At 33.3% G+C, this 26,575-nt stretch overlaps 1 protein-coding gene across 8 annotated transcripts in view; it reads left to right on the top strand.

The window, feature by feature from the left end:
* Positions 1 to 25,607, top strand: part of PDS5B (PDS5 cohesin associated factor B) — a 205,320-nt gene extending 179,713 nt beyond the window's left edge. For 4 of the 8 annotated variants that reach the window (XM_004770808.3, XM_013044910.2, XM_045069726.1 and 1 more), the window contains exons 25-35: positions 1,910 to 2,114; positions 3,008 to 3,122; positions 4,890 to 5,022; positions 7,779 to 7,898; positions 9,083 to 9,145; positions 9,731 to 9,876; positions 12,148 to 12,253; positions 17,200 to 17,639; positions 17,730 to 17,840; positions 20,978 to 21,116; positions 22,558 to 25,607. In XM_004770808.3, coding sequence (XP_004770865.1) covers positions 1,910 to 2,114; positions 3,008 to 3,122; positions 4,890 to 5,022; positions 7,779 to 7,898; positions 9,083 to 9,145; positions 9,731 to 9,876; positions 12,148 to 12,253; positions 17,200 to 17,639; positions 17,730 to 17,840; positions 20,978 to 21,116; positions 22,558 to 22,593 — 1,614 coding nt within the window. In that variant the 3' untranslated portion in view covers positions 22,594 to 25,607. The remainder of the gene's footprint in view (positions 1 to 1,909; positions 2,115 to 3,007; positions 3,123 to 4,889; positions 5,023 to 7,778; positions 7,899 to 9,082; positions 9,146 to 9,730; positions 9,877 to 12,147; positions 12,254 to 17,199; positions 17,640 to 17,729; positions 17,841 to 20,977; positions 21,117 to 22,557) is intronic. The other 4 variants (XM_004770805.3, XM_004770806.3, XM_004770804.3 and 1 more) reach the window with 4 other exon arrangements.
* The last annotated feature ends 968 nt before the right edge of the window (positions 25,608 to 26,575 follow it).

Consider the following 26,575-nt stretch of genomic DNA (forward strand, 5'->3'; position numbering starts at 1 on the left):
AGATTGAAAAGCATGAGTTATGTTTAACTATTTGCTTGTCCTTGCACCTTGTTGCAAAAGTGTGGTTAATCTGTCCTATATTTACTGTATCTTTTCATTCATAACTTCATAACTATTCTTTTCTTTTTTTTAAGATTTTATTAATTTATTTGACAGAGATCACAAGTAGGCAGAGAGAGGAGGAAGCAGGCTCACCGCCGAGCAGAGAGCCTCATGACCTGAGCGGAAGGCAGAGGCTTTAACCCACTGAGCCACCTAGGTGCCCTTCTTAACTATTCTTAACCACCATAATCATCATTAGCTCTGACCTAGACTATTGTGAGACTTTTCTTTTCCACTGTGAGTAAAATTTTTCTATCATAGTTCCAATCATATTATTCCCCCACTCAAAAATATTTAGGACCTAATACTTGTAAAAAAAAAAAAATTGCATATATTTTACAACTTGGCCATTCAAGCCCTTCTAATTTGTAGACCCAAATATACATTAAAAATTTTTAATTAATATATAAGGTATTATTTTTCAGGGGTACAGGTCTGTGATTCATCAGTCTTCCACAATTCACAGCACCACAACACATACCCTCCCCAATGTCCATCACCCAGCCACCCTATCCCTACCACCACCACCCCCACCCCGCTCCAGCAACCCTCAGTTTGTTTCCTGAGATTAAGAGTCTCTTATGGTTTATCTCCCTCTCTGGTTTTATGTTGTTTCACTTTTTCCTCCCTTCTCCTCTGATCTTCTTTCTTGTTTCTCAAATTCCACATATCAGTGAGATTATATGATAATTGTCTTTCTCAGATTGACTGACTTCACTTAGCATAATACCCTCTAGTTCCATCCACGTCATTGCAAATGGCAAGATTTCGGGGGGTTTTTTGATGGCTGTGTAATATTCCATTGTGTGTATATATGGACCACATCTTCTTTATCCATTCATCTGTTGGTGGACATCTAGGCTCTTTCCATAGTTTGGCTGTTGTGGACATTGCTGCTATGAACATTTGGGTGCAAGTGTCCCTTTGGATCACTACATTTGTATCTTTAGGGTAAAAATCTTTTTTAACTCACTACCTTGACCTACTCTTCATGTCCGTGAAGCTGAATAATTTTGTTCTTTTTTGTGCCTGTATTTTGCTATCTTTCTACACATCCAATCTGACTCTTTTTGTGAATCATGGCTTAATCTCAACCTTCTCCATAAAACTTGCTCAGATTCTTAGAACTGGTCTCATTTTTGTTCCTCACAGATTTTTATCTGAAGTCCTTTCATACATGCATGCCTTGTGTTTTCTTTATTTATGTACCTGTGCTTTATTTCTCCTACTTGAGTTGAACTTTTTAGAGGTAGTGTTGTTTCTCAGAGGCGTTTGTCATATATTTGAATAGAAAGTAAACCTGGAGAAATAAAAATAATATGAATCTTAATATTATTTAATATTTAGCTGAGTATTTTAGAATTTGAATGCAATTCATGAGCTATGTGCTGTATGTTCTAGGTTCTGTAAATACAGAGATGAGTGAGTCATGGCTATTGCCCTCAAGAACGTAACCTCTTAGGAAAACAGAAAATATAATTAAGTATTGATAATACAATGCAGAACACAAAATAACTGAATAATTTGCAAGATACCATCAGTAGTTTTGTGGTTAATTTTTGCTAGAAAAGGCCACCCAAAGTGAATTTACGGAAGATGCAGACTAAAATTAATTTCACAGTTAGTAATGAATAAAAGCTTTTAATTGGAACATTCTAGCCTTGAAATTATATCACAACATCTCAGTCTTGTGAGCAGAAGCAATGTTGTGAATATACTTAGTCTCCTTTCCCCTTCAAATTTTGTATTTGGGGTTCTACTTTTTGCTGCTATGTGAATAATCTGTGGAATAATTATGTCTTTACAGGATGAATGCTATCAAGTAAGACAAGTGTTTGCTCAGAAACTTCACAAAGGCCTTTCCCGATTAAGGCTTCCACTTGAGTATATGGCAATCTGTGCACTTTGTGCAAAAGATCCTGTAAAAGAGAGAAGAGCTCATGCTAGGCAATGTCTGGTAAAAAATATAAATGTGAGACGCGAGTATCTGAAGCAACATGCAGCTGTTAGTGGTAAGCATATATGAAAATGAAAAGTACACCTTTCTAGCCAGTCCCAGTATTAAAGAACACAAACTGATGTTACTGTTATTTATTCTTGTCTAATCAGTAGTTGTTAAATATAAAGTATTACTATTTTTCAGTAACTTGCTTTCCTTTTAAAAAGGTTATTTTTAAAATATAAATGTATAGATATTTAAATATCAACTCATACTGTCTATATAACTGACTAAATGGCTAAGGAAAATAAGCACTGACATACTTTAAATAAAACAGTAAAATACAGATATATCTATAAAGATTGTCTAAATACTATCTTTGAGATTAAAAACGTACGGTCTTTCATTTTTCATCATTCTCACCCGGAGCTGATGTTAATATCAGGTGCTTGTGTGCCTGTTTTTAACCTGCTCACTTTATCCTATCTGTGTTATTATCAAATAGCATCTCATCCATGTTATTATCAAATGGTATCAATCCTCTATTTTTTGTGCCATTGAAAGATGTGTCATATTTTTGCTTAGCAGCTTAACAAGGGAGTGTTAAACATACGGTTGCTCATAATAACAAGAAAAGTGGATCTTATGTTTCTTAATTTCTTAGTCATGGATAGTTTTTTCTGATCACTTTTTACCGTGTGCATTTGAAAATGAAAATACTTGTCTTAATAGCATTAACAAATGGTGCATTTAGTAGGCCTTTCAGTATTGGACGTGGTGGATGAATAAATAAACTGTTTATGATATTCCTCCACACTGGACATTTCAGTATATTATTTTACTAGCCACATGGTAAACTCTTGGGATGCAGGAAATAATGGTATCAGAGTCAGAGACAGAAAGAATAAGATTTGGTTTTCTAACAACCTGAATGTTTTTATTTATTTATTTATTTATTTTTTCCAGAAAAATTACTGTCTCTTCTACCAGAATATGTTGTCCCATATACAATTCATCTTTTGGCACATGACCCAGATTATGTCAAAGTACAGGATATTGAACAACTTAAAGATGTTAAAGAGTAAGACTTTATTCATCCCATTTTCATGTTTTCTGAAAGGTTTTTCTCTTTGCTGCTAATAATGGAATCCCCGTTATAATTAGTTTATTAGATTTATTTAATTTCTTAGAAATTTAGGTTCTTTCCCTTATTTGTTCTCTTGTTTTTTTTTTTTTTTCATACCATCCCTTCATATTTCATTTCCTATGTGATTTCCCAAAACTTAAGTTAGCATAATTACTGTATTACTGTTCTATTTCTCTACCATTCTGGCATGTCTTTTCTGTTGATGCAGTCCATTAAAAACTTCTGTTCTAGTTCTTGTCTTTTCCTACTTTCTTCTGCAACTCTAGATTTTCATGTGAGCTTTATTCACATAGCACTTTTTCTTTGCAGTAACTGTCTACCTTTAATAATGGGCTAAGCTGGTAACAAGGGAACTACCCCACTTACTACTCCATTGGTGATTCTCTAGTTCAAGTTTATGACACTTGTAATTATTTCAATTATTGTTGAGAGGCCAAAAAACCATCTATGCCTGGGTGTGTGGAACAGGGAAATATATTGGTATTAGACAAGTCTTTATAACACTAGTAAAGTTCTTTAAGTTTGAGGCTCCAGTCCTCTTCGGCTATAATAATAATAATAATCACCTTTGTGATTTTGAATAAATGAACTTATTATAAATAAATGAACTTTAGCTTCGTATTAAAATAACTGGTGGTTTCTTAGTTCATAGAAATATTTTATAGTTAAATATTGAGGTGCCTCGAGAGGATAAAATCAGATTACAGATAACTTTCTCATGGCAAAGGAAAAGCCATTACCTCCTTTTAGCCACAGTTTTTTTTTTTTTTTTTTTAAAAACAAGCAATTCTCCCAAAATGAGTTCTGCGTTAAAGTGATTGTGACTGATGAAATCTTCTAATCTGCTTTCTCAGAGAACTTTGGTTTTTGAAATACATTTAATATTCTTCGGAATTTACTAAACATTTGGTTTATTTTTAAATTGCCCCAGTACAGTCATGAGTAATCACCCCATTCTGTCAGAGAGCCACTCCAGGAGAACTTATCCTATACCTGAGATCTCTAAGGTTATTTTTCCCCTTCTAGAATGATACCTTGTTTCATATTTCTCTCTTCCCCCTTTACTTTACTCCTCTGTGCCAAAACCCTGTCCCATTCTGTCTGTAAAGTGATAAATCACCTTCAGTTTGTTCTGGAATAGGGTCGTACGTAATTAATGTAAGCTTTGTAATTTTTGTAATGTAATTTTTATAATGTAAGCTTGTAATTTTTCCCTTTCTAACCAAAGACAGTATATGCCAGCGATGACTTTTTCTTCTCTTATTAGCAAGACTTTTAACTACTAAGTTGAGTAGTTAATATTTTCTTGAAAACTTCAATCAGGATTGCAGTCAGTCTTGAGTATTGAGGCTTCACTTTATCCCTGGCCCAATTATTACTTTAGGCATTCTTCCCTCCCTGTCTTGCTAGGAGTTAGGAACACTTTTTTCTCTCCACCATTTAAGTTCTTTTTTAACCTGCCTCCTTGGGAACATTAGTGAAATTTTGGGAAGGGGGTCTTATGAATTCACACCTACATTGCTGGTAAGTTATGATATGTATGCATGACATACTGTTGATTTATAGCTAGTTTTTCCTTTTTATTTTTTTCTATTTATGGAGTTTATTATATTTTTATTTAGAATTATTGTATCATATTAAACAGCCAGTTTTTTCCACTTCATTTCTTTTTCTCCCCCCTCCTTTTTTTTTTTTTTTTAGATGTCTTTGGTTCGTTCTAGAAATACTAATGGCTAAAAACGAAAATAACAGTCATGCATTTATCAGAAAGATGGTAGAAAATATTAAACAAACAAAAGATGCCCAAGGACCAGATGATGCAAAAATGAATGAAGTATGTAATTCTTTTTAAATAATTGTGATTCCGTGTTGATTTAAGCATTCGAGTGTGGATATGCTACTTCTGTAGTATGTATAGACATTATCAGTCTTTTTATTAGTATTTAATAATTAGTATTTCTATTAATAATTTGAATTAATGATCTAGAATCACTAATGTGGAATTAGTAGTAATGCTGTTACTAGGAAATAATGAAAATAATAGTTTAAGGTATACTATTACACTGAAAACTTAAATTAATGTGCTTTGCAGATAATTGTGTTGTTTTTACAAGTTGAAGGTTTGTGGCAATCCTGCACTGAGCAAGTCTCGTGGTACCATTTTCCAACAGCATTTGCTTATTTCATGTCTCTGTGTCATATTTTGGTAATTCCTGTAGTACTTCAAACTTTATCATTGTTACCGTCTATGTTATGTAAACTGAGATCAGTGATCTTGAATGTCAACTATTGTAAATGTTTTGGGGTGCCACACCTGCACCCACCTAAGATGGCAAACTGAAATGACAGATGTTATGTGTGTTCTGGCTACACTATCCAGCAGCTGTTCCCCCATCTCTCTCCCTCTTCTCAGGAGCCCCTGTTCACAATAATATGGAAATTAGACCAATTAATAACCCTACAGTGGCCTCTAAGTGTTTAAGTGAAAGGAAGAGTCACGTGTCTCTTACTTTAAATCAAAAGCTAGAAATGATGAAATTTGTTGAGGAAGTCATGTAGAAACTGAGATAGACTGAAAGTTAGGTCTCTTGCCAAATAGTTAGCCAAGTTGTGCATGCAAAGGAAAAGGTTTTGAAGGAAATTAAAAGTGCTACTCCAGTGAAAACACAAATGTTAAGAAAGCAAAACAGCCTTATTGCTGACACAGAGAAAGTTTGGCCTGAATAGAAGATCAGAGTAGTGACAACATTCCCTTAAACCACAGCCTAATCCAGAGCAACGCCCTAACTCTCTGTAATACTGTGAGGGCTCAGAGAGGTGAGGAAGCTGCAGAAGAAAGCAGAAGCTAACTTAAGTTTGAGGGAAAGAAGCCAGCTCCATAACAGAAAGTACAAGCTGAAGCAGCAAGTGCTGGTGGAAAAGCTGCCGCAAGTTACCCAGTAGATCTAGCTAAGGTGGTTAATGAAGGTGATTACACTAAACAATGGTTTTTCAATGTAAATAAAACAGCCTTCTGTTGGAAGATGTCATCAAGGACTTTCATAGCTAGAGAGGAGAAGTCCGTGCGTGGCTTCAAAGGACAGGCTGACTCTCTTGTTAGGGGCTAATGCAACTGGCGACTTGAAGCTGAAGCCAGTGCTCTTGTACCATTCTGACAGTCCTAGGGCTCTTATGAATTATGCTGGATACACTCTGAGTGCTCTACACATAGAAAAACAAAGCCTGAATAACAGCACATCTGTTTACAATATGGTTTACTCAATATGTTAAGCCCATAGTTGAGATCTGCTAAGAAAGATTCCTTTCAAAATGTTACTCATTGCTGATAATGCACCAGTTCATCCAAAAAGCTCTGACAGAGACGTATAATGAGACGAATGCCGTTTTCATGCCTGCTAACACAGCATCCATTCTGCAACCCATGGATCTAGGAATAATTTCTACTTTCAAATCTTCCTTTTATAAGGGTATAGCTGCCATAGATTGTGGTTCTTCTGATAGGTCTGGGAAAAGTCAATTGAAAACCTGGAAAAGATTTTCCATTCTACATCCATTAAGAACATTTGTGATTAATGGGAAGGATTTAAATTACCAGCATGGAGTGGAGTTTGAAAGAAGTTGATTCCAACCCTCCTAAATGTCCTTGAGGGGTTCAAGACTTCCATGGCTGCAGTAACTGCAGATATGGTAGAAATAGCAAGAGAACTTAGAAGTGGAACCTAGAGATTTGACTGAATTGTTGCAATTTCATGATAGAACTTTAATGAATTAGGAGTTGCTTGTGAGGGATGAGCAAAGAAAGTGGTTTCCTGAGATGAAGGTGAAGATGCTGTGAAGATTGTTGAAAGGACAACAAAGGATTTAGTGTGTTACACAAATTTAGTTGATAAAGCCCAGTAAGGTTTGAGAGGATTGACTAATTTTGAAAGTTCTTCTGTGGGTAAAGTGCTATCAAACAGTAGCACATGCTACCGAGAAATTATTCACGAAAGGAAGAGTCAGCAAACTTCATTATTGTCTTGTTCCAAGAAATTGCCACAGTTCAGCAACCACCGCTCTGATCAACAGCAGCCATCAGCACTGAGGCAGGACTCTGTACTAGCAAAAAGATCGCAAGTCACTGAAAGCTCAGATGATGGTTAGCATTTTCAGCAGTAAAGTTTTCTAAAAACCTCCATCTATCTATCTATCTGTGCAGGCTCCATGCCCAGCACAGAGCCCTGTACAGTGCTTGTACTCACAACCCTAAGATTAAGACCTGAGCTTAGATCAAGAGTTGATCTGAGTCACCCAGGCACCCCTGCAATAAAATATTTTTTGATTACTTATACTATAATTGTCTATTATATTTAGATATAATGTTACACACTCAGTAGACTATAGTATAGTGTAAACATAACTTTTACATGCACTGGGAAGCCAAAAAATTCATTTGACTTAATTACAACATTTACTTTATTGTGCTTTAGAGCTGAATCTGCAGTATCTCTGAGGTATGCCTGTACTGAATGCATGTTCTGGAATTACTCCTAATTCACAGAATCGAGGATGCTACCTTAAGAATCTAATTTTTTTTTAATACCATTGCAGAAACTGTACACTGTGTGTGATGTTGCCATGAATATCATCATGTCAAAAAGCACCACATACAGTTTGGAATCTCCTAAAGACCCAGTACTACCAGCTCGTTTTTTCACCCAACCTGACAAGGTAGTTGTTGTAGATTTTGTTTTCTAGATTGAAATAAAATGTATTCTCAGCATTAGGTTGTGGGAAGATTAGGAAGGATCGTTATCAAGAGCTGGCGTTCTACTAATGTCTTGGAAATAGTCACTATGAATCTTCCTAATGTGGTTCAAGACAAGAATATGGGTCAAACTAGAGGACACAAATAAGGTTCAGAGATTAGTTAAGATGATCTAGAGTTTGTGTTCAGAATTTTATGCTAGTGTGTGAATTCAGGCAAAAATGTGATCAAAGCATGTAGCTCTCTTGTTATTGGCCATTGATCCAAAATGGGAAGGAGAATGCTGACAGGGTCACAGTCTGAAGTTATAAGCCTTGATTGAGATTCATAACTGGTATGAAGAAACAAGCAGAGAACAGTACTGGAACAGGTTCAAGACCCAAGGAATGTTTACAAAAATGTTCCTAAACCACTTTTACAAACCTCAGGTATTGCATGTGATATAATAGGTGCTTTCCAGAATTGTTTTTAGAGATTCATAATGCACCTAAGCCTGGTGACTGAGTCTGGAAACTACCACTACTGATTTTGGCTTTTAGTACAATACTAATTAAAGTCTAACCAATGTATAGAGATTTATAACAGCCTTGTATGTATGCTCGCCCAGTAGCTAAAAGGGACTGTCTGCTTTTAACCACTCCCCTTGTTGTGATTAACAACAGGAGTAAATGTGGTCTCTCTGGAGAGTATTGTTACAGAATCATGTGTTTTCTGATGCGCCAACAGAGCTCTAACATGTTAGATGTTAAATGTGTTTTTGTTAATATTGGAGTTGGTATGAGATTAGTTTAAATTTATCACAGTATTTATTTATTTATTTTTAGGGGAGGGGAGGGACAGAGGGGGAGAGAGAGAATCTTAAGCAGGCTCCATGTCCAGAGTAGAGCCTGACACAAGGCTCGATCTCGTGACCCTGAGATCATGATTGAGCTGAAATCAAGAGTCAGGTGCTTAACCAACTGAGTCACCTAGGTGCTCCTTATTACAGCATTTAAAATTAGTGACTGAAATTTTGTGTATGAACTGGTTATTTAAATATGTATTATGCACTGTGAAACAGAAGCTGTTGTATGCTTTGTTGGCTTCAAAACACCTCGTGTATAGTGATTCAGTATTCACTAACTGCAACTTTTTCCCTTGCTTGTAGAATTTCAGTAACACCAAAAATTACCTGCCTCCAGAAATGAAATCGTTTTTCACTCCTGGAAAAGTATGTGCTGAGAATCATTCTAATTTTTATGTGGCAGTTTATTTTAGTATTATTGGCGTAACTATGTTATTTTAGATTTCATTGAAAATTGATATATCTTATGATAGTAAATATAACTATTAGATATCTTCCATTTACTAATTAGGAATAATTATATTTACTGTATAGATGCAAGCTGAGATACATGAATTTATTTTGTAGCTTATAAGAAAGCCCTGGAGACCTTGATCCTTAAATATTTTACCCTATAATAACATGATAAGAGTCTTAAGAGTTAAAAACATCTTCTTAGGTCCTTCCAAAGGAATAGTCTGATTATCTTTTTTTGTTGACTGCATATTTTATTTGTCCTCAGTTTCTATGTAAGACTTTTCCTCTGGATAGCTAAGATGGCATTAAATATTATGCCATCTATAGAGTTTTTCACTCATTCAAGTGATCATTCATAATCTTTATATTGCTTAAGGATAGGCATATTTGTGTGTGTGATTTGTATGTAAACACTTTGACAGATTTTTTTATGGTTCTTTACATGTAAATTTCTTTTGGCTTTAATCAAATAGAGATATGCATTTTTCATTTCAGCCTAAAACAACCAATGTTCTAGGAGCTGTTAATAAGCCACTTTCATCAGCAGGCAAGCAATCTCAGACAAAGTCATCTCGAATGGAAACTGTAAGCAATGCAAGCAGCAGCTCAAATCCAAGCTCTCCTGGAAGAATAAAAGGGAGGTAAGTGCCTAAGAAATATCATACTTTACATTTAAGGATTCCAACAAGGCACTGAGATCTAAAATGATGTAACCCAAAACATTTAATGTCAGTGCATGGAAATCATTGCATACCTGAACATTCCCATTTAACATTGGTAGCTATTTACAAGTTCTTACTTATTTGCTCTCTTATTTTAGATAGGCATTGCATCTTATTAGCCTTTCATATTTTAGCTTGCTGGTAGTTATGTGTTGGTAGACATAAGCTAAATGTCTAGCAGTCATGAAACTGTTATATTTTGGTACATCTGTGCAATGGAATACATAACCATTAAAAATGATGAAGTATGAGCTAATATGAATTATTTCCACAATACATTATTGAGTAAAAAAGGCAAAGAATAGAACAGTGTTATAGTATTTTCAAGTTTTTAGAAAGGATTTGTAATCATACTGGCTTTTTATTGTATAGAAAGTTTATGGAAGACTACACAATGTCTTATGGTAATCAAGTGTAGAAGGGAGATTATTTTATATATTCTTTGGTTTGAATTTCTTTTTCCTGTTACATGTATAAACTTTTTTGTTCAAAAAGTTGTTTTAAAATTGTACTTTCAAATCATGCTCTACAAATTTTTCTTTTTAAGAAAGAAAAGGGAAAATAATTCACACTTTCACTAATTTCAGTATAATGCTTCGTACATGGTTAGCCACAGAACCTTGTACAGGGGCTTAACTGTCACTGTTTATTGATTTTGCTTAGTTTTTAGGAAAGACTGTGCTATCTTTTGTATTTTTAACCAATCAATAAAGTAAGGACACATTCTAAAATGTTTTATCAATTTCCTTGTAATGAATAAATTGTCAAGTGATATATGAAATAGTAGAAATTTAACAAAAATTACATAAATAGCTCTTGCTTTAGATCTTGTATTAATATATATTAGTGGCTGATACCTACATGACCCTTCATCTATATTGTTTGGACGTTTTCTAGTGGATGGCCTCATACTTGACATTACCAAAACATTTCCCCAACTCATTTCCTAAATTACTGGTTTTTCTTTTTGAATTCCTGGTTATAATCAAAGATGATCTAATTCACCCAATCAATTAGACTAAGAGCCTCAGAACTGTCTTTGACTCTTCCCTCTATGCTAAGATATTGCTGTGGAGCCTAGTGATCTGATTTGTACTTTATTAGATTGCCTTGGTTGTGGAGAATAGAGGAACTAGACTTAAGGTAGAAAAGCCAGTTAGGAGTCAGCTAATAGTAATTCAGGGAAGGGATAGAGGGAGGAAGATGGTAAATAGTCAAATTTAGGATTTATTTTGATGGTAAAGCCAAATAGTTTTGCTGATGGGTCAGATGTGAATAATTATGGAAAGGGAATATTTAAGGATATACTGTAGGTGTTTTGCTTCTTTATTTAGTGGTGATGCCATTTACTGAGATGTAGAAGCCAAATTTGAGGGAGAACAGGCTGTGTGTTTGTGTGTGTGTTTGTGTGTGTGTTCTGGGGAGATGGAGAAAAGAGGACTGCGCAAATGACTGTTTTGGTTAAAGGTGAGATGCCTATTAGAAATTCAAGTGAGTGGACAATTAGATATGTGAGTCTAGAGCTCAAGGTACTTCTGGGCCAGAGATTGAAATTTAGGATTTAACAATGTTTAAATGGTTTTTAAAGCCAGTTTAAGGTTGTGATCACCCAGGACAGAAGACAGCCTTTATACCAATAAATGAGAGCATGTGCTATTAATTCACTTAGTATTTATTGAATGCCTGCTTTATGGCTGGCACTGGTACAAGTGCTTAGTATAAATTGCTAAGTACAGTTGACAAAATGATCCATGCTTACACTCTAGCAGGGGAAGATAGAATAAACACAATAACTTTACTGTATTAGAGGGTATTAAGTACAGAGAAGAAAAAGTGGAATGGGGCTATGGGAGAGATAAGGGACGGTGCAGATTGTAGTAATATAGGCCAATTCAACTTGCTAACAAGAAAAGTTTTTTAATTTATATGCCCACTCCAAAATAGAATTTAGGTTTTAAAAAGACTTAGGAAAAAAACTAAATTTGTGATTTTTTTTTTTAAAGTTTCTCTATTATGTTCAATTAAATGTGATTTGTTGCTTGTTGGTTTGTTGCTAAATATGATATAATAAAATGGATATTTTTTTGAAAGGAATGAAACTTCCTCATAAAGCTATAAAGCTACACTAGGGAACAGAAAAATTTTTTAAGGTTATTTCATTGCAATAATTATAAATGTCTATATTAAAAGGCTTGATAGCTCTGAAATGGATCACAGTGAAAATGAAGATTACACAATGTCCTCACCTTTGCCAGGAAAAAAAAGTGACAAGAGAGACGACTCTGATCTTGTAAGGGTGAGATATTTGGTTTGTTTTTATGATAATTATAATAATAATAAAAAATAATTTTACTGTATAAATAATAATTTTTACAATGAAACCAGTTAACACTGTTCTCAAATTTGACACTTGATTTTCTTTTAATGGTTTTAATCACAAATTTGAGTTTACAGTTATACTCATCATATAGTTTAAGGATATTGAATCTCTTTTATTTCTTGCCATTTTAATAAGTGATCTTTATCTGTAGATCTTTGAAATCAAACATGCCAGTCCCATACTCAGAACTGCTTGGGGTTTTTTTTTGTTGTTGTTTTGTTGGTGTTTTTAAAACACAGTAAGTTTAGACTTAGTATCAGAAGGGAAGTAGAATGAGGGTCCTTAAAGGTTCTTCCATTTTCGATGATTTCTTGAGCCTTTCATTACTAGACAAGCTTCTAGTAGTGAAATGCTACAGTCTTCATAAAGGCCGCCTTTAGTTTTTAAATTTTAATAACAATGATAACTTGTATGACAGAAACAATTTATAAATGTCATTTAAAGAAAGACTTAGTGCAGATATAAAATACAGTTATGTATTCCAATACAACCTGCTGGCTTTAATAATTGGACACATTTTGACTTTCTAGGTTAGCTTTTAACATTTCTTGAATAATCAGTGAGGCTCTCTGAATCAGTTACTTTACCTGTAAAGTGTGGCTACTTAGCTGGTAAGATTTATCAGAATAAATGAATTAGCCTATGTTAATTGGTGTTGCTGCTGTTTTATTATTATAAAGATTAATATTTTTGATTAATGATTATTATAAAGTAAAAGTTAATGCATTTGAATCTACTCTGTTAGGAGAAGTGGAAGGCTATTAATAAAATACTTTTGCTTTCACTGAAATACTAATGCCCTGCATGTCTACCACTGGCCCAACATTACATATCCCAAAACGTTTAAGTTATTTTCAGGTGTTTTCAAGTTTCTCCAGTAATTTGTTTTGCCAGATTGTTTTTCTTTCCACTTGAAAAATTATAATTATGAGATTCTTACTAAATCCTTACTATTCATACTGTAAATTCTGATTTTTATTGGCTGTTTAAAAATTTTGCCCAAGCAGAATTAAAAATTGATCGCTTAGCCAGAAAGGAATCCTGTTATCTGGATTTATAGAAGAGAACCTTGAATTGAAAAAGGTATTTATGTCTTCTAGTCGTACTTCTCACTTAATGCACAGATTCCTTCATTAGCATTTATGAGAGTTGGTTAGCACATGCTTGAAAATGCCTTAGGTGGAGAGCTTATAATTTCTCTCATTTATTGGAATCATCAGTTAGGCTACCCATACCCGGATACTGTCCTGTTTCCTTATTCCCACGTCCCCCCAAAATTTGGGAAACATGGTTGTGATGGATTTTGTTATATTATAAATTCTATATCTAGCTCTACCTTCTGGAGCACTGAAGAACAAAGTCTCTATATTTCATGGAAAAGTTTTGAAATTCTGTGCTTTTGAGATTGATTTGTATGATTATAATGGAGGCTTTTGGCTGCCTTTTTTGTAACATTGCATCCATTTTCAGAATTATTACAAGAACCTTAATAATAAATATCAACTGAAATATCATAAGACAGAAGTTCAGTTTAAAGACCAGTAGATTATAGTGAAAAAGTACTGTCTTTACATGTGCTACCACCTTGACATTAAAACTTCACCACAAAGGAATTATTCTCCATATACATTTATATTCAAATACTTAGTTTTACAAAGAATGTATTTTCTCTGTTTTCTGCTTCAAACCTCAGTTTTATACTCCCTCTGTTCTTAAGACAATACAGTGCAATGGGGTGCCTGGGTGGCTCAGTGGGTTAAGCCGCTGCCTTCGGCTCGGGTCATGATCTCAGGGTCCTGGGATCGAGTCCCACATCGAGCTCTCTGCTCGGCGGGGAGCCTGCTTCCTCCTCTCTCTCTCTGCCTGCCTCTCTGCCTACTTGTGATCTCTCTCTGTCAAATAAATAAATAAAATCTTTAAAAAAAAAAAAAAAGACAATACAGTGCAAAATATTTTAGTATATGTGCTGCCGAAGCGAGCACAATACAGTGCAAAATAAAGAGGAAACCGAGAAGGTAGTGCTTTAGCAAACTAGATTGTTTTATAATGTTCTCAAGAAAGCAGACATTGAATACCCTGTTTACCACCAACCTTTTCCAGAGTTCAACCACCTTATCACATTTTGGGACATCAATGAATTGTAACATTTAAAATTGGAGGTGATAATTTTAAATTTAGTTTTAGTTCAGTATTTCCCTTCTCTATGCATCTCTGAAAAACAATAATCAATTTTTAATTTATATACAAAACTCTAAATAAACATTAACAAATTAAACCAGTCATATACAGGTCTTTTTTTCCTGAAGTGTAAGGATAATTTAATGCTAAGAAATCTTTTAATATAATATAGCAAATAAGGATACCATATAAGAATACTAACAAGATAATCTCAGGTCATATCAAGAAGACATAAATAGGGGCGCCTAGGTGGCTCAGTGAGTTAAGCCGCTGCCTTCGACTCAGGTCATGATCCCAGGGTCCTGGGCTCTCTGCTCAGCGGGGAGCCTGCTTCCTCCTCTCTCTCTGCCTGCTTGTGATCTCTCTCTGTCAAATAAATAAATAAAATCTTAAAAAAAAAAAGACATAAATACAATTAAAAATCCATTCTTGATACATATGAACTCTTAATAAACTAATACAAGCAGGGTACTTCCTTAATATATTGAAAGTTTTTTCTGTTTAAATCAGTAGTCATTGATTCAGTTACTCTTAAGGTATTCATAAAGGCAAAATGCTTGAAGCATTTTTATTAAAAATCAGCAAAACAAGCTATGTTGTCATCACTGTTATTTAAGATTGTTCTAGAATATTTGACAAATTCAGGAAGACATGAACGAGGAGTCAAAGATATGACAATGAAAAAGAAGAAACATTCATTTTTATTTTTGTATTCTTAGAAAAATAAGAGAAGCAATTGAAAAACTAAGAATTTAGCATGGTAATTTTTCTTTATATCAAAATTTTCTTATATATATTATATATGTTATATATTACATATATATATATTCTTTATATACACTTGTGGGGAAGGAGATTTGCTACACCACAATAACCACTACAACAACAAAAATAGATAGATTCATTGATCTAAACTTCGTTAAAAGAAAGTAGGGGGAAACTCTGTGGAGATACCCAAGTTGAGAAATATACAAGACTGGAAGAGAAAGAAGGCATACCATGTTCTTTAATGGGAAAAATGAATAAGAAAAGATGACTGTTCTTTCTAAATGAATCTATATGTAATTATAAAATTCCAGTATGATTTTAAGCACATGTGGAAGAATAAATAAATACAAAAGAGTAATAATATGCACAGCCAGACACAAATGCATTTATTTATAATTAGTAAAATATTATGCTGCTGTTACAATAGCTCAGAAACATTATTAATTTTTAAAACATAATACAAAATAAAGGAGGCATTAAAAGTCAGTGGTTTTTTAAATGATTGGAATATTCTTTGGGCGGTCGATAGGAAAAATAGTTTAGAACTTCATCTCAAATCCTGTTAAGATACAATAATGTCTTTTTGCTCAGGCTGCCATAACAAAATACCATAGACTAGGTGGCTTAAACAAATTAATTTTCTTACCATTTTGAAGGTTGGGAATTCAAGATCAAAGTGCTGGCCGATTTGCTTCCTGGTGAGAGCTCTCTTCCTGGTTTGCAGATGGCCACCTTCTCACCGTGTCCTCACATGGTGGAGAGAGACAGAGAGGTCTCTCTGAGGGCCCCACTCACAGTGATGATCTCATCTCAAGTGAAGTATCTCCCAAAGACCTCTTCTTGAAATACCATAATATTAGGGTTTATAGGTTCAACATGTAAATTTTGTGTGGGCACAATTCAGTCCATAACAAATAGGAACTAAAATTTAAATATACACAAAAAAATAGAATGTGGATTAAAATACTAAGACTCCAGTGTACAAATGAGCAAAGAACATAATACCAATGATGTAATTAGGGAGTTTTCAGACAGGAAACAAAATGACTATTAAACTAATCAGATGATTTTTGTTTTCTTTTCACTGATTTTTTGAATGTAAGTTGGCACAAACTTTTTGGAAATAAAATTTACATTAATTTATGGGTATTATACATACATATGTATGGAGAGGTATAAGGGTCATATTATTCTTGATTTCTTTGGAGAATTTCCTCAGTTTCCATCTTCTGGCCAGTGTATAAATTCTCTGATTATAGACTAGGCTTTTATCTTGAGTTACAAATTAAATAATTTAAATTGTTTTATTTTTAATTAGTTGTACATGGAAAGAAGCAGTATCTTTCAGAAGTGATTCAGAACGTATTGAAGTTTTTAATAAGTGATTAATATGTTTAACTTTTCTATCTTGCAACCTCCATTTATAAAATAAAAATAGTTCTTTTATGGTGTCTAAGCATGATATATAGCATAGTTGATAGTTTATGTCTTATACACTGTGTAATGAAATTAGAATTATTTAAACTGACTATCAAAGCAGATCTTTTGTACTTTAGTTATCCATTGTTCATGCAAGAAATTTTAGAAATTTCTTTAATGAAATAAATAGCTCTTCATTAAAATTTATAATTTAATAAAATACTGATCTTGAAAGGTTTCCATTTGAGGCTCTCTACCATAGTAAAAATAAAAATGTATCCTAGATAATTTTTTGTATTATTTTTGTATTATTGTATTACCTAGATAATTTTTTTAGTTAAAATACAAGTAGTTATGGTTCTGATGTGTACTTAAGAACTCTACATTTTATTTTATTTAAGCACATTTTTATGCCAAAATAGCATGTTTTTTGTTTTATTTTTCAAATTGGGCATACTTAGCAATTTTATGTTTGAAATTGTGATTTTTATTCCTAGTCTGAATTGGACAAACCTAGAAGCCGGAAAAAAACACCTGTCACAGATTCAGAAGAGAAGTTAGGTATGGATGACCTCACTAAGTTGGTACAGGAACAGAAACCTAAAGGTAGTCAGCGTGGACGGAAGAGAGGCCACACGGCTTCAGAATCAGATGAACAGCAGTGGCCTGAGGAAAAGAGGCTCAAAGAAGATATATTAGAAAATGAGGATGAACAGAATAGTCCACCAAAGAAAGGTAAAAGAGGTCGACCACCTAAACCTCTTGGTGGAGGGACACCAAAAGAAGAGCCAACAATGAAAACTTCTAAAAAAGGAACCAAAAAAAAATCTGGACCTTCAGCACAAGAAGAAGAGGAAGAAGAAGAAAGACAAAGTGGAAATACAGAACAGAAGTCAAAGAGCAAACAGCACCGAACATCAAGGAGAGCACAACAGAGGTAAGTACATGCAACTCTAAACTGCATGTATTTAGTGACTATATTATAAATCATAATTTGATGCTATGCACATTTGGGTCTTCTCCAAAGCAGAGCAGAATCTCCTGAAAGTAGTGCAGTTGAATCCACACAATCCACACCACAAAAAGGACGAGGAAGACCATCAAAAACGCCATCACCATCACAACCAAAAAAAAATGTGTAAGTTGTAAATAATATTAAGTTTCAAACCAGTTTCAAATTATTTTGCAAAAAAGTTCATAAATTTTCAAATATACATAGAGCTATATTTAAAATCCCATATATTAACTCTCATTACACTAGGTAAGATTAAGTTTTTATAAACTTACCTAGGTGATTGATATCCCAATTAACTCTCTGATAATATTTGTACATTTTTACAGGTCTTAGGCAAATCTTTATAAATGAATAGCAAGTAGATTATTTCCAATACAGACTTTATAGTATCTGGAGATGAGAATGTATTTTTAAATAATCACATCATACTGACCATGTTGCCTCATCATTCCACACTAGAGTTTTTCCTAATGTCTCTCCTCAGCAGGAGGTAAATAGTTTTTACATTTTTGTAAAATAGTTTTTGTAACTATTTTGTAGAATAGTTTTTACATTTTTGCTTTTATTCTTTGAATTGTATAGGAAAGTAACAGGCATTATTTTTCTTTAAATTATATCTACAGAAATTATCACATGTAGATTTGAAGTTTTTGGTGTTTTGATTTTGTTCTTTTCTAATCAAATTAACACATCCATATCTACATATAGTTTTGGAAGCACACAAACACATTTGTAAGAAGTTACCGTAACAATTCTGTACCTAAGATTATTAAAGTAGCAGGAGTATCAGTACTATAATTTGTATATTTTGTACTTTACTCAGTTATTTAAATAGAACTAGAATAACATGTCTTCCATTTGTCAGAAATTCTGCAGTTTTCTTAGAATAATCTCATTACATAATTACATCAGTGCCATGGCTTTTCAGACTTGCCAGCACACCTTGGCTAAATACTTAAGTTATCTTAGAAGTGTTTCCTATTCCTGTGTATTCCACAGGAAGAGGAAAAGTTGCCTGAGTCTCTAGCTACTTCTTATCCTCTTCCATTTAATTTTTTACTTGGGTAAAAAGTAAAGGTAAGTATATTTTTGTGGTAGCTTTGTAAATGTGTTTGGATTCAATTACAGAAAATAGCTGTTTTTAAACAAACTCTTAAGGAATATTAAATTTCCACAATTTTATAATGAGGAAATAACAGAAATATCTTTGAGGCTCATAACTGTAATTTGTTTATATTTGGACACCAAAAAATTAAGGACTTAAATAATTACCATGGCATTTCCTCATACGAATGTTCTAAACCAAGTGTTTCTTTTAAAAATCATTGCGAAAGAAAGACTGTATTCTGTCTTAACAGTGTATCTTCCCTTCACAGGGAACCTCTTTTTTAAGAACTAGCAGAATAACATATACTATGATCTGCCTGTTTTTCTTGTTCTTACCTCAGTAGAATTGAGAAAGATTGTATTTTCCATGTAATTCCTGTTTTTTCTTTTGTTAATTCTGAAAAACTGAATCATATTAAAAAAATACATTTGGTTTGAGTGTGGATTAAAAAATACTTTGGATTACCTAAGAGAAGTGATAAACTCTATTCTTTTTTTTTTTAATTTTATTTATTTATCAGAGAGAGAGAGGGGAAGAGAGAGAGCACAGGCAGACAGAATGGCAGGCAGAGGCAGAGGGAGAAGCAGGCTCCCTGCTGAGCAAGGAGCCTGATGTGGGACTCTATCCCAGGACGCTGGGATCATGACCTGAGCCGAAGGCAGCTGCTTAACCAACTGAGCCACCCAGGCGTCCCGATAAACTCTATTCTTAATTTTTTCTAAAAAAAGTTGCCATACAGAGAATAATAAGGTGATGATTATTGCCAGAAGGAAGTGGGTGTAGGGCACTTGGGCAAAATGGGTGAAGGGGAGTGGGAGATATGGGCTTTAAGTTTGGGAATGAATAAATCACAGGAATAAAGGGACACGGCATAGGGAATATGGTCAGTGATATTGTAGTAGCACTGCATGGTGATAGATGGTAGCTATACTTGTAATGAGCATAGCATAATGTTTAAACAAGTTGAATCACTGTGTTGTATACCTGAAAGAAACTGACGTAACGTTGTGTGTCAGCTGTACTCAAAAAAAAGTTTTTAATTAAAGAATATACATGCAGATAGAAAAGATATTGAGGAGGATACATTTGATTAAATGGTTGTATCTATTACATATATTTGATTGCCTCAAAGAGTACTAGTACTTCAGAGAGTACTAGGTGCTGAAGGATATAGTGGCACAGAACAGACATGATTCTTGTTCTTACGGGATTTACTATCTAAATAGGCATGTACTCATTACATAATCACTCTTAAATATGGAATTCTAAATTATGTGCCCTGATGAAAATTTAGGGTACTGTAAGAGAACATAATGAAAGAGCTTGGGAATTGGGAAGTTTTCTCTTTGTAAAGGGACAGTTGATTTCTTGAAAATAGTAGGCATTAGGCTGATGGAGAGCAAGAAGAACACGATTGGAAGGAACATTGGATTTGAAGGTTCCAAAGTAGGAAAAATCTTGGCCAATTCAGAGAGTTGAAGGAAGGCAAGAATTTGCCAGATTGTAGTTGTGAGGAATTGGGGAGTAGAAAGAGATGGGAATGGACAGGTAGCCAAGGACTGTCTGCAGGGCCTTATATACTATGTTAAGGAGGTTTTTGGAATTTCTGTCAATATAGTAGGTAGTTATTGAGGGGGAGTGAATGACATCAGCTGCTTTTACATTTTAAGAGAAGAGGTAAAGAGAGGAGAATGGTTTGGAAATGTGTAATAGCAATAGAGGTGGAGAGAAGTGAATAGGATTTGAGATTTCTTTGTAAGAATCATGGGGCCAAATGAAGAGTGGTACACTGGTAGTAAGAAGGACTGCAAATTTTCTGTTTTGAGCAGCTCAGTAGATACAGATGCCTTTTACTGAGTGGAGAAAAAAGATAACAGGAAGAGCAGACTTTGGTTTATGTTTTAAAATCCTTTATGGTATTGGTATCAGTCACACATGTTTTTGTTACTTGGTCAATGTTTGTAGGTGAGATTCTGGGATTAAACACTGGTTAAGGGTTTAGAAAATATTTCTTGTTTTGTAAGGTAATGAAGGATAAAAATGATAATAATTGAGAATTTATGAAATGAATAATTGAGAATTTATGAAATAAAGCATTTCTACTACTCAAAGATCAAAATGTTAATTTTATTTTATATCTGTTTTACTCTAGCCGTGTAGGACGCTCCAAACAAGCAGCTACTAAAGAAAATGATTCAAGTGAAGAAGTAGATGTGTTTCAGAGTAGCTCTCCTATCAATGATGATATTCCACAGGAAGAAACAGAGGAAGAAGAAGTTTCTACAGTAAATGTATGTGTTTATTAGAGTACCGTGTATGATAATACAGAATATAGAATAGAGTTGGTAAATATTTTATAAGATACATATAGCACTTGCTCTTATAAGTCTAAGTATTTATTTGCTTTTCTTCATAGTTTGTATAGTTGTTTCATCTACCAGCTTGGAAAATTACAGAGTATCCTTTAAGGAATACTGAGACTTTCAGTGTGAATAATAGATTGAGCCTCTTGAAAGTGTAAATATCAGGTTGAAAGCTGAACATAGAGAAGAACAAGTAGCTGTCTGATGTTACTTCAGGCATTTAAGGTGTACCTTGATTTTAGAGCACTCTTATATGTTAAATAGGCTGTGGTTTATGTTTCTTTTTTCTTGGGAGTTTCACAGTGAAAACTGGAAGTTAACCATATATGATAAAATCACATCTTTGAAATTTATAAAATTGTTAACAAACATTTCTTTTACAAAAGTGGAAATATGATTCTTCCTGAGATAATTTTTTTTTTAGGAATGGCTTTGTCAGTTAACACATCTTGAGTATTTCTCTTCGAAAGAAATACTGTTAACACATTTAAGTCAGGACTATTCTCTTGATGATACACTAATGCTGAGTCTTTGGATCAGCACAGCCAGCCATCTTTATTTGAGAAACCTGTGTTCTGAGATGTAGTCCCAGAGCTGACCCCCGCCCCTCTGTGCTATTTAACATCAGCACTTCTCTCTGCATCAGGGTTCATTTATATGAAGGGGTTAAGACGACAGAAAAATATCTGAACTCTGTGGTCTCAAACTTGTTGGGCTTGTTTCTTAAAGTATTTTTTTTATTGTTTTGAGGGTAAAAATAAGGCTGATAAGTTCTCAGTGATTAATGTCTTCATCCAAAAAAAATTTTTTTTAACTACACCATAAATTAATTTTAATTAAAATCCTGTTCTGTTTATATTCCTCTTATTACCAGTCATTTTTGAACTAAAGTTTTATGCTTTCATTAGTATTTGCTAGTAAGTTGTAATATATCTGAACTTCAGATTATTTCTATGTATTTGATGATTGTTACAATCCACATTCAATAACGGTTTTCCCAGAAAAACAACTGTAAGCCTAAGTTCCTAAGGACCAAATGTTTTCTTTTACCATAGAAACATAAGTGAAAAAATATTTGCATTGTTTCTCTTACTGTTTACATTGATTTCTGTTCATTTCTCTTTGAAATTATTAAATAGAAAAGTAAAATAGTTTTTCTTCTCTATCGTGGGAAAAACTATTTGTGGGCATTCAAATATTATATAAAGTCTAAATATGTGATGATGAGGTAGGAACTTAAAATAGGAGAACGGTTTCCAGTGAAGAAAAAGAAAACCAGGAACAGCTAAGAATAATTATTGGTTAAAAAATAATTAATTACTGCTATGTCTACTATTTTAATTAAGCATCTGGTAATTTTCCTTTTAAGGTACGTCGGCGAAGTTCTAAAAGAGAAAGGCGATGAACAAATGTAATTAATAACTTAATGTGTGAAAGCTTTGAGAAGAAGCATTCTTTTGTCAAGCTTGAGGCTAAGTAAAGCCTTTGATGCACAAAGTGGGACTACCAGAGAGTGGACAGTTGGAACTTTCTTTGATGACCTCATGTGTTTGTGGTCACAGCGCTTTAGCCATACGCTTGGTGATAACATTGACTATGGAGTCTTGTGGAAGTGTGATGTGCGATGGCTATGTAGACATAAACTAAAGAAAAAACTTGTAAATAGATTTTTTCCTTCCTCCCCTCCTCCCTCCCTCCCTCCCTCTATTCCTTCCTTCCATCTTTCCCTTCTCTTTCTTAATGTTTCTGACTTCTAAAGTGCTTGTATAGCTTTTATCGGCGGCTTTAAACTGACAGTACCCAGCTGTTTATTGGATCTATTGATTTGGAAAGAGTTTGTTAGGATAGATCTTAAGCAGTAATCTGTCAGTGTTTGTATTTGTATTCTCTGCAATTTTACTGTGAAAAAATTTTTTCAACAAATGGTGTCATTTTCTTGATGTCATTGTTTGTTGGAGAGTAAAATGGTCTCTTTCCCTTGTGTATCTTACCTAGTGTTTACTCCTAGGCACCCTTAATCTTCAGAGGTGCTAAATTGTCTGCCATTACACCTGAATAATGCCTCCAATGGGAGGACACCACACAAATTGTGAAATAGTCCTGAAGTTTGATTATTTTACACCTCAGTATTGGTCTCAGAATTTTCTGGCCTTTCGTGGCAATGAAAATTTTAAGAAAAGAGAGATTTAAAATATTTTAATTTTAAAGAGTGTGTTATAAAATAATGTACTGAATTCTTTATCCCATTTTATCATCATCCCTTTTCAGTTTTTATTAATCTACTGTATCAATAAAATTCTGTAATTTGAATTAGTTTTTAATAGTCTAGAATGTTATTGTGTATAGATATTTCCTTTTGAACATTATGTTCAGAAAATGCAAATTATTACACTATAATATAAAATCTGATATATACACATAGAAAAGTTCCAGTTCTCCATAACAGTGTAAAGTTAATCAGAAAGAAAAAATTTTATTGATGCAGTGTGTCTTTATAAAGCTGTTCTTGAAAGCAAGTGTTTTGTATTTTATATAGTGAGTTGCATGTTTATGAAAAAGTGCTGAAAATGGGATGTGCTCTTTTCTGTAAATTCATATTTAGCCATAGTATATGATAGATTGCCCCATAACATAGTTTTTCATCAAGAGTTTATTATTGTACTTTATTTTGGAGCCAAAAACTTGTTTTTGGGAGAGGGGAGGGACTGGGTGGGAGTGATGTATCCAACTATCTGAGCTACTGTAGGTATCACAATCTTAAAAATTTTGAATGAAATTCCACTTCATCTAGATTGGGAGAAGTGGAAATTTATTTGGATTTAGGGCAGGTTTTTTTTTTTCTCCATCATAATCTGCAAAATATAGAAACAGATTACTTAAGTCAGTATCCTTTATACAGTTTGTAAACTGTATTTTGAACCAAAACATAAAAGTTACTATTTAATGCTTGCCTAAATTCATTGTAATATTTCAGGTGCTGTTCTTTTGTGTTTTTCCACAGTTAACATCAGAAAAGAAAATCATATCCTAACTTATTAAATTTATCACATTGAATAATGGAGCATTCTCATATAATACACCATTATGTTTAAGGTATATTTCCAAGATTGGTTATAATAGATGGGGGGATATAATAAAGAAGCTACTATTTTGGAAAATGACACTTTACTATTTTCCAATGTATATCACAATTGATGTGATTATTTTCCTTTTAAAGATTTCTTCATGTTTATGAAACGGCCTTTTATTTTTTAAAAAATGTTTTGAGTTGTGTCTTAATCTTTCAATATTTAACTGTTCTTCATTTCCAACAGTGCTGACACCAGTGATTATGGGAGGCTGCTGTATACAAGGCAGCTAATGTTGGACCAAGATGCATTGCTTTTTAACCGTTTCATGAGCTCAGTTCTCCCAAACACGCTATTTGTATCTCAGCAGTACAAAGGCATGTTTTTAAATCTATAAAATAAAGAATAAGGGATAGCTTTGTATTTTTGTCATTGACTAAATTGCACCGGAAATGTTTATGGAAGTATATCTTTAAGACCATTTTATAAAACATAATGAAAAAATGATTGTGGAGGATTTTTTATTTGCATGATCATAGTTAACCAAATTTCATTGCACATTAATTCTGTACATTAGTTCACAAAAAATGTTCATTGTAGATTTTGTTTAATGCCAGTAAGTCTGTGATTTTACAACTTGTCTGTTCACTTTTTGGGAGGATTATGATGTAAATTTTCCATTTTTCTGTAGAAAAATAGGTGCAATAATGATCAAAGTTTTGATGTCCTGAGTCTTCATCTTAGGGTATTATTTTTATTATTATGTTTAAACTTAACACTTCATGTGCTAATATTTGGAGAGCCACATACTATAACTAAAGTAAAATTAAGTATGTATACAGTAATTGCTAACAGTGGTTAGCAAACTCTTCAGTGATAATGTTCATTTTGAAAAATGTGTACTGTATAAAATAAAGAAAATATTTTAACTCACTATAACAAATTCCATTATGAAAATCTTACGATTCTTCAGTGAGGTTGTCTTGCTGCCCTCTGTAGCAAGTTCACTTAATCTACATTATAATAAGATTTCTTGCTGCAGTGCAACAGGAAGCTTTTTTTCAGTGATCTCCACTGTATATGTAAATTACAAATGTGGCTGTAAAACTTGTTCCAGGTATTAAAGGTTAAATTACTTTCTGTATCTTCTTACAACTTGTAAGTTTGATTTTTCAGCTTTCCTTTTGCCCACTTGAAGAATGTCAGGAATTTAAGAATTTGTTTAACTAAGGTCTATCTCCCTTACCACAGAGTATTATGTCACCATAATGAACAATTGGTATTTAGATAGATAACCAATTTCAGACACATTTTTGGATTTTCTGTGAAGTTGAATAAACATGAAACCTAATATGTAATTGTATTATTTTATTTATGTGATTATATATATATATATATATATATATATATTTAAATATGTTTACTAAATGAAGAAAGGCACATTTTGATGGCTTTTTATTTTGAAGCCTTTGTTGCATGAAAAGGAAATGTATTTCCTAGTAACATTTTTTCCAAATTTTTTGTTTAAGCTTCTCATATAAAATTTTGGGTAACAAAGATTCCTAAGTGCTAGTTAAGTTAAAGAATCTCATAACTGAAGAAAATAAATGTATCATAGAAGCTTTAAAAGTAAGCACTGAGAATGTAAGTTCCTACTGGCACTTTTATTTATTTGTTCAGCAAATATTTATGGAGTACTTACTATGTGTTAGGCTAGTTACAGAGGATCAAGTGTGATTTAGATGGAGTAAGTCCCTGCCCTTGCAGAGCTTACAGTCTCCACAAGGGGGTGGGGGAATAAGGAAAAAATAATTAAATATGTAATATAATGTCAGATTGTGAAAAGTGTGGTGAATGTAAAAAAAAAAAGGCAAGATAGATAGTAGAAATGATTGGGAGGAGAAGCTATTTTGTATACTTTGGAGCTGTGTTACTCAGTACATAAACTATAGGGTTATTATGCCTTTATGATGAAGTTATACTTTTATAATTACAAAATGTCACTTGATATCTGTGCAAATACTTCATGCCTACTTGGTCTGATATTAATATAGCCGTACCAGTTTTGTTTTGTTTGCATGACAAAGCTTTTTCCGTCCTTTTATTTTTGACCTATTTATATATATATCTTTATGTTTAAAGTATGTGTTATGTTAACATTTTATACTTTCATCTTGTTCTTTTATCTAGTCTTAGAATCTTTGTTCTTTAGAGTGTTTAGACTGTTTTGGTATAATTACTGATGCAGTAGGTTTTAAATCTTGCTGTCTTTTTTGCCATCTTTTCTTTATTCCATTATCTGCTCCTTTTCCAACCTTC

This window comes from Mustela putorius, unplaced genomic scaffold (genome assembly GCF_011764305.1).
Source record: "Mustela putorius furo isolate JIRA1106 unplaced genomic scaffold, ASM1176430v1.1 tig00003942_pilon_pilon_pilon, whole genome shotgun sequence".
NCBI lineage: Eukaryota > Metazoa > Chordata > Mammalia > Carnivora > Mustelidae > Mustela > Mustela putorius.